Source organism: Octodon degus, unplaced genomic scaffold (assembly GCF_000260255.1).
Source record: "Octodon degus isolate 3935 unplaced genomic scaffold, OctDeg1.0 scaffold00159, whole genome shotgun sequence".
Lineage (NCBI taxonomy): Eukaryota > Metazoa > Chordata > Mammalia > Rodentia > Octodontidae > Octodon > Octodon degus.
In genome coordinates this window covers 2,813,211-2,822,145 of record NW_004524735.1, presented here as the reverse complement: position 1 = coordinate 2,822,145, position 8,935 = coordinate 2,813,211, and the positions used below count along the sequence as shown (strand labels likewise).

Below are 8,935 nucleotides of genomic sequence, written 5' to 3'. Positions count from 1 at the left end.
GTGATCATTTAGCGCTTCCTTGCCAAGCACCCAGCTTTCTCCTCACCCTTGTCCTTCCTAACAATGCTACTGAGACTCGAGTGTCACCAAGTGATTTCAGCCTGCAATGCAGGTGGCTTGGCAGGAAGCTGATCAGACGCACAGAAGCAGCCGTGATCAGTGGAAGCAGGCCAGCCCATTTTGCCCAGAAAGCGGTGTGTGTGCTAATCATTCACGGTGGAGCAGTAAGTCACCGGGAGGTAAGCTATGGTCAGAAAGAGACATCGTCCCGATTAGCCCGTGGGAAGAAACCCGTGTGCACAACCCCGTTCTAACTCTGTAAAGGTGTAGGGAAGAGAAAATGGTTCTTGCTACAGCACCACCAGAGGGCACCAGAGGACGGTACAGTCTGGCTCCAGGTCCACAGAGCTATTAATTCTCCCTGCTCCTTCTCTTAAATTAAGAAATTTAATTGTCATAATAAAGTCAAAAATTTTATTTCTAAAGTGCAGTTCAATGATTTTACAATCTTTTATGAAAAATATCACCAATCCTCTAAAAAATAAAGAAAACTCACTGTAACTGTATTTTGCTTATTCATAGCATAGAGTACTTCATACCACAGTAGAAAAGGGAATTTATACACATGGACTCAACAGACCTCTCTTAGGGTTTAACCCCCTTAAGATAAACATGTGCAACGCACCGCAATAGACCACAGTCTTTGTGAGACTGCTGGGCGAGACTAGCGGCTCACTTTTCCTTAGTAAATTAAGTGAGCTAGTCCTTTTAGCTTGCAGTTCCTGCTGGCATCGGCACCTATAGTTTTAATCAGGGCTCAGGTACATGGCCTTGCCATTCACAGAATTAGCTCTGGCAGGTAATAATGCTATTTTAACATATGATATAGTAAAAGGAAAAACCAAAAGCACAGATGTTACATGAAATGCATGTACCTTGTGATAAAAATCTCTATGCATCCATTAGAATTATCTAATATTATTATGTCTAAAACATAGTACCTACATCTTTCTCTTTTTTATGTTTTGGCAATTTCACATCTCTACCAATCCAGTAACTATTCTTTCATAAATATAAAACAAGAAAAATGCTTAGGAAATTTAGACAAATATATTACCAGTCAGTCACTGTAACCCACCCAAAGTCTTGGTTTAACTTAATTATCACACAGACCTTTGTAAAGCTGAATGTGTTACTATTCAAGAGCACATTACTGCCCTCCACTGGTACCCACTCGTGTGGAATTTTCAATGTAACAAAGAAAAACTTCACTATATTGTAAAATATATTAATTTTATAAGGTATAAAAATGCACAAAAATTAGGAGCAATTCAGCATTGGCCTATAAATATTACCTAGTAAGTTACAAAAGGTTAGTGTTCCTTCAGATAAGCCCTTCAAATAAATTTTTAAATTTTCCCTGATGATTAGTTCGAAGGCACTAAGTCTTTCAGTTTAAGCAAAAGTCTTCATAATTAGTGAGCAAAAGCCAAACAAGGCTACTTAGCACAACTATAAGCAGCTAATATAAGTTAAAGGAGGAAAAGCATAATTGCAATTTTCGTATTAGAAATGTAAGCAGGATTTTTACATGCTATTTATGTACGCTGTTTAGTTCCATATTTTAACTATGAAAAATGTTAAATCACTTACTTCCTGCAGAAATGTTCAGGAACATGAGAATTTAATGAATTATTTGGCCATTTTCTAAATGTGAAAATCAAATTCTTTTCCAATACTGCCATAAATTCAGTACTGCTATAAAGGGCACTAATATTACAAACGCTGACTGTTGTACCCAAGAAGAAGAAGTGAAATGCAACAAGTCCCCTTGATTGCAGCTGCCAGACAGTTGCTGCAGTAGGCTCTTCCGTTCACGCTACCCTTTACGAAACTGTCCACTGGAAAAGATGGAAAGAGAGAAAAGTCAATTGTGTGTGAAGTTATAGAATAACACGCCAGTGCTCAAACAGGTCCACAGAATAATATGGGACCTAAAACCACAAATGTTTTTGTCTGAAGAGCAGTTGATAATAAAATGGAACATCATGGCCCCAAGTCTGAGCCCACATGGTTTAACGCCACGGAGACAACACCGGGGCCGGTCCTTGGGTAGCCACGGTGCAGCTCTGCGTGGCCTTGGACACCCCCAAGTCTGCCCGCTTTCTCACAAATGACCACCGTGCGTGCTAGGAATGTGACATCCTGAAAGAGGGGCCCTGGGCCTTATTCCCACCCTCCATACAAACAGGGTGCCCCACAAGGCATTAACCCTGTGAGTCACCAGTCGCCACATAGCCAGTATCAGGGAAGGGACACAACACCACCGCTGTACATACACAGTAGGTGACCAAAGCACACAACAGAGATGGAGGAAGTGAGGTGAGCCAGGGAGCCCAGGGAGTGGGAGTACTTAGGAGATAATGCTGGGACAAGCTCCTTTCTCCAGGTGACAAGCCATTCTACATGGTGCTTCCTTTAAACACATCTATTAAATCTGTGAGGCCAGTTTTTGAAAAAGCCACTGGAAGGAGACAGCTGATGCCTAAATCTCTTAAGTAATGCTTTCAAAGCAGAATCAAAAGATATCTAGTGCTAAATATTTTGTAAAATAGGTATACTCTGAGTAAAAGCAGAGTTAATCCGAGTAAAATCTTCATACAGGACTTGCAGTTTCAAAATCTTGTGCCCTTTTTAGTCTGCAAGAAGGGGAAACTACCTAAAACATATTATTATCCACATGTACTATACACGGTTCAGAAGTTTTATTTTTTGTTATATTTATTTATTTTTATTTATTACATTTATTGTGTGTGTGTGTGTGTGTGTGTGTGTGTGTGTGGCCAGCTCAGCTCACCAGGGGGCGGGGCTGGCTGGCATGTGGTGCTGGAGGATTGAACCGTGGTCCTTGTGCTTTGCCAAGCTTGTTTCAAGTAGGTGCTTTAGACCACTGAGCCATCTCTCCAGCCCGGTTCAGAAGTTTTAAACCTTGCTTTTTGTTGCCACTGAACTCTACCATCCACAGCATCTCTCTTAATGCTACTGTTAAAAATCATTAATGCAGGGATTTTTAGTCTGGACTTATATTTAAAAACACCATGGGGAAGCCGGGGATACAGCTTAGTGGCACAGTACCTTCCTGGCAAGTGTGAGGTCATGAGTTTGATTCCCAGTACCAAAAATAAATGAAAACCCTAAAAAATACTATAGGGAGTTAAAGGTACCTGATGGCTAAAATCCAATCTAGCACACTGTGACTGGTATGAAGACTTTTTCTTAAACTCCCCTTGACACCCATGTGCAGCAGGTGATGGCCACCACATGGAGGCCAGTGTCACTCCGGCACTGCCCTGTCCAGTACAGATCAGACTCTGCACCCTGATTTGGTTACTGTTGTAGTTACTTTTCTCTAGTTCTTGGGACAAAATAACTGACACCTGAAATTAAGGAAGGAAAGGTTTAACTAGCTCAGAGTTTGTTGAGGTTTCAGTCCATAATCAGCTGGCTCCAAAGCAGAGTGGCACATGGCAGAGGGCAGCTTCACGGTAGCACAAAACAGCAACAGGAAAACAGAGGAGTAGCAGCAGCAACAGTGACAGACAGCACGTGTGTCTTCCCTATGTCGCCTTCAGTCTACGCACCCCAGGCTGGGGACAGCACTCACATCTGTAATGCCAGCACTGGACCATTAACTGACCACAAAGTCTAGGAGTCTGCCCCACGACTGCTGAGGCTTTGTGGGGACACGTACACACAAGCCGTAATATTCCACCCCTGGGCCCCCAAAGACTCATGCACATCCCTTTATACAAAAGGAATTTTAGTCCATCTCTCAGAGTAGCCAAAGTCCTAACAATTTCAGCATTGCTGAAAAGTCCAAGTCCTAAGTCTCCTCCAAGACCTAAGGCAGACTCTTAGCTATGAGCCCCTGTACAAACGAAAAGCTAAACACGTTCAACATTCAATGGCACAAGATAAACATTACCATTCCAAAAGGTACACCGAACAGGATACTAACTATTGGGACCAAGGCAAGTCCGAAATCCAGCAGGGCAAACAAATCCTGTGATTCCATGTGGGACATCCGAAGCAGTCTGTGATGAGTTGTGAGCGCCGAGGCCTTACATGGCTCCGCCCCTCTGGCACTCCCAGTGGTAGCTCCCAGGGCTTCTTTCCTAGGCCAGCTTTGCCCCCTCCCTGCAGTTTCCCTTAGATGATCCATGTTCCCGGCTTTTCCAAACTTCTGGGGTTTCCACTGCATGTTAAGCTTCTCACTTGCTGCTTCACACACGGCCCTCCCAGGCAGGGGCACAATGCCTGGGCTCCCAGGCCTCGGAAATCAGAGTGGAAGCCTTCCTCACCTCAGAACTTTTACATCCTGCAAGAGCTTAAAAACTGTGTCCCTTTTAGAATGGTAATATTTATCTTGTGCCATTGAATGCTGGAAATGTTTAACTTTTCATTTGTATAGGAGTTCACAGCTAAGAGGATGCTTTCGATCTTGGAGGAGGCTTGGGACTTGGATTTTTTAGCAGTGCTGAAACTATTAGGGCCTTGGCAACTCTGAGAGATGGACTAAAATGCCTTTTGCATAAAGGGATGTGCACAAGTCTTTTGGGGGGTCCAGGTGCAGAATGTTATGGTTTGTGTATGGGTGTCTCCCCAGAGCCTCATGCACTCGCGAGGAGGACTTTGAGAGTTGGTGCTTAACGCATGATCCAATGCTGGGCTTATGGGTGTGAGTACCACACCCCACCTGAAGCAGACACTCTGCATGTAACATAAGGGAGGCGGCCTTGCGCTGTCTCCTGTTCAGGATGCGAGAAGCAGCCCGGAAGCCGGCAAGCAGGCTGGGGGCCGGGACCCCAATGGGCAGCAGCAGTGCTGTTCTAGAGGGGGCCTCTCTGGGGAAAATGCTCCACCACTGCCAAGTGCATGGTCCTGGAGCCATCTTCTTACGGAAGACAGAGAGGCTCATTTTAAGATGCTACACAACGAAAAACAAAAGGACCTTTTCTTAAACAATATAAATGGTTTTTGTTTGTGTTGTGAGCACTTCTGAGGGGACCAGAAGCTCTATAAGGGCTCATTTCTTTTTAACCTGCAGGCTGAAAGATGTGGAAGCTACAAGTTTAATTAAGAAAGCCTGTTTCGAGGGCCAAATAGTTTAGCTGATTAAAGCACCTACTTCGGCAGACTCAGGGGCCTGGGGTTTGATCCCCGGGCCTGCCACCGGGGCACACTGAGACAGTGATTCGTGGTGCACGCCTGTAATCCCAGTACTTGGGAGGCTGAAAGCAGGAGGATCACTATAAGTCTAATCTACATAGTGAGATTCTGTACTAAATACATAAAAATAAATTTAAAAAAATAAAGAAACAAAGCCTGTTTCTTGCCTAAAATTAAATGACACTTTTTCTATGTGTCAAATTCATTAGCTTATAACAGGTAAATAAGTATCTTCCTTTTGTTAATCTTTATTTATTGATTTGGTACAGTGACTTGTAGTGATCCTCCTGTGTCAGCCTCCCCAGTGCTGGGATTGCCCGCATGTGCCACCAGGCCCAATTCCAGGGGCTAACAAGGCGCACCCAGGGTTCCAGGGCCAGCACGGCATGTGGTACCAGGGATCAAACTTGGGACTTTGTGCTTGCCAGGCAGGCACTCAGACTGGTGAGCTATCTCCCTAATCCCTAAAATAATTACCTTTTTAACACTGAATATTTCGGTTACAGAATCTTTTTCTTAAAAAATTCTATGTCAATTTCAATTAGTTCCTCTGTTTCTTCTATGAAGTAGCCGAGCTATCATTTCCAGCTCTATCACTTATTTTTGTGTATCTGGTTTGGCTTTGAGAACTCTCTATGAATTTAACCTACTGATGTAACTGTGTATACTAAACAATGCTGAAAGTTGACCCTGCCATCTAATAAAATATATTTAAACCAAATATATTTGATTCCTTTATGAAAATATGTTAAAAAAACCTAAGCAAAATAACCTTATTCTGTATATATGTTAATACTGAAGCTAATTATCATACATTCTTAAAATTTCACTGTAAAGAAAATGGTTTTTACTTTCATCCATTAACTGAAAGTAGATGGAATAACATGCAATGGCAATGTGACAGAGATAAGGCTTATCTCTGTGTGACATTCCTGAGCCAGAATCTGCTCTGCTCAGAAAGCCCTGAAACTATCTGCCTTACAATTTAGCAAGAGGGGAAGTTTCAAAAGGCTGAACTGTACATAGTAAATCCTGAAAATAGAATATTTGAGATAGGATCCCTACTGCCCCCTTCTTACACCTTAAAAAGGGCATGCAATTTAAGCCTCTAAAGACTTAGCTGTGTCTGCGGGTAGGCTTGTGCATGTGGGGCTGAGTGAAGGCCCAAACACAGCTGAAACACGAACAGAGCAGGTCGGCTAGAGCACAGTTACGACTCATCGATGAGTTAAGTAAGCATGACCGAGGTGCAGGACACTGTCCATTTCTCAAGTTGGTTAACTTAGGAAAGTATTTGCTTAAAACAGACCAAGAATGGGGTGGGGCTGTAAGTCAGTGGTGGACACGCAGCCTGCACATCACTTGGGATTCAGTCCTCAGCATCACAGGAAAGAAAGAAAAAGGAAGAATAAAGTTTTCCTATCTGAGCCCTGACGGCCCTGAGCTATACATGTAAAATAAAACCTGCACCATCCAGCTAGACTCCTCAGACGGCGTCATCCGCCCACCATTACGCGACCAGGATCCAGTTCTGTGACAGACATGTAGGGAAGAGCATGTCATACCCCATGTGCACATCTAATGGTCCACAGTAATAACAGCAAGAGAGAAGAGGAAGGTTAAAAACCGCGGATCCTGGAGTGAAAAAGTTCAAGAATAGAATTTATGGAGCAATCCAATAACGCTTCATGAGTAAATGGAGATTAGAAGGGACATCTGTCAAAACTGTATGGAATTTAGATAATTTTTATATTCTTTACATTTCCCCAGTCTGAGTTTTGACACGTTTAAGGTCAGCAGTAGCAGACATGGTGGTGCAGGCTGTAATCCCAGCACTTGAGAGTCTGAGGCAGGGCAGCTGAGGATTCGTGCCTACCCTGAGCTATAGGGCAAGACTGTCTCAAAATGTATATATAAAAAATATTTCAGTAATTAGTATTTAACTATTAAAATATCTTAATTAGAAAAATAAAAATTATTAACTTCAGAAATAGGCAGATTTATTCCAACGAATGGTAAATGGACACTTCTTCTAAAATAGTTTTCTCACAATGGATTTCCAGAGAAAATTACTGACTGAACTACTACCTAAGTTTTCAAAAGATGCCAGTGAAATGAGACCTCAAATTACTTTTAATACTTACTCTTAGTCCACCTGCTGGCGGAGGCCCCGACGTAGCAATTTGCTTTTCTATTTTTTCCTTTTTCTTTCTCTTTTCTTCCACAGATTGAACATCTAAAATCCCTCGAGATGCAGCCTTTAAGAAATTTGATAAAGGATACAAAAATAATAAAAAATTGGTCATAAGCAATGTATTAATTATTGAAACTGTCCTACTAATCGCATTTGAAACTGTCTCTTTGCTATTTGTTTCTCAATAAAATTATTGAAAAAAATAAAAAATAAATAAACATTGGTATCTGGGGCTGCGGAGATAGCTCAGCGGTCTAGGCTTCTGCCTGGCCAGTATAAGGATCTGGGTTTGATCCAGGGAGTAGGGAGAATCACTACCTGGTGTCTAAAAGGTGATTTTGCTTTTAGCTTTTTCTTTGAGGAATTGGCTTATTTTAGAAACAGAGCATTTCCACAGCAGCCTTATGAAAACACAGTCATTTCTTCATTGCCTATTTTGCAACCATACAAAAATCTTCCTTAAACTTAATTTGCATTTAGCAGTGTTTGGCAAGACATAGGCATTTCAGTGTAAGGGAGAACATTCTCACAGGAGCATCCTGGATGGGAGAAAACATGCTTATGATCATTTTCATACGTTAATGACTAAAACACATTAACACAACTTATGGAACGTGGCAAAAATGGGTCTCTGGAAATATCGTTCAGGGTATCAGACACCATATGCCCTAGAGAACACTTTGTGAACAGCTCCGGAGAGTAAAGGAGAGCCCTAATGACCTAACAGGCACCGCTTTACTTTTAATCTCACCTCCTTCTGTCTTCTCTCTGCAGCCTCTGCAAGTTTTGCTCTTTTCTCTTCCTAAAAAGAAAACATAATAAACACTTCAAAATAAAACCAAGCATTCTCATTGATAAATTATACACCTGTATTTTTTGGAGGTAATAGAACAGTTTATTAAAATATTTAGCGCTGGCCCAGAAAGCTGCACTACAGCTGGGTGTGGGTCTATGCGTCCATGGTTCCAGTTAATCCGCAGGCAGGGGCAGGAGGATCGCTTGAGCCCAAGAATCCAGTGCCAGGTCTGGGCAACGCAGCAAAAGTCCCCAAAGAAACAAAATCACAAACATCACTATTAGCACAATTATACCAAATTCAACTTTCTGAATTTCATTCTGCCAATCAATATGTCTTCAAATTACACATAAGGAGGACGCACTACAACGTGATCTGTTCGCTTTCTTTTTTTACCACTGGGCTTTCAAAGCCATCAGGGTAATAAACAGCATCTCCCCAACAGCACTTGGGGAGCAGTGTTAACTGTCCCCTGGTTTCCCAAGTCTGATGGTCAAAAAGTATTTCTGTGCCTCTGGAACTTCCTGGGTGTCGGGAACACGGCAGTGGGTGGGGACAGATAACTGGACAAAGTAAACTCCTGGGGGGGTGGCTCAGAAGCAAGCAAGACCCAGTATGAAAGAGGGCGGAGTTCACTGGGGCAGCAGCGGGCAACAGGCGGGAAACTGAGGCAGGGTCGGCGGCTTCTCTCAGGTGCGGCCTCTGAGTCCCAGAGC

The 8,935-nt window shown here is 42.7% G+C and overlaps 1 protein-coding gene across 1 annotated transcript in view; it reads right to left on the bottom strand.

The window, feature by feature from the left end:
- Svip (small VCP interacting protein) overlaps positions 1-8,935 on the bottom strand; it is a 9,949-nt gene continuing 1,014 nt past the window's right edge. Inside the window, exons 2-4 of the mRNA XM_023702815.1 lie at positions 8,175-8,225; positions 7,374-7,487; positions 1-1,901 (exon numbers count right to left, since the gene is read on the bottom strand). Coding sequence (XP_023558583.1) covers positions 1,887-1,901; positions 7,374-7,487; positions 8,175-8,225 — 180 coding nt within the window. The 3' untranslated portion in view covers positions 1-1,886. The remainder of the gene's footprint in view (positions 1,902-7,373; positions 7,488-8,174; positions 8,226-8,935) is intronic.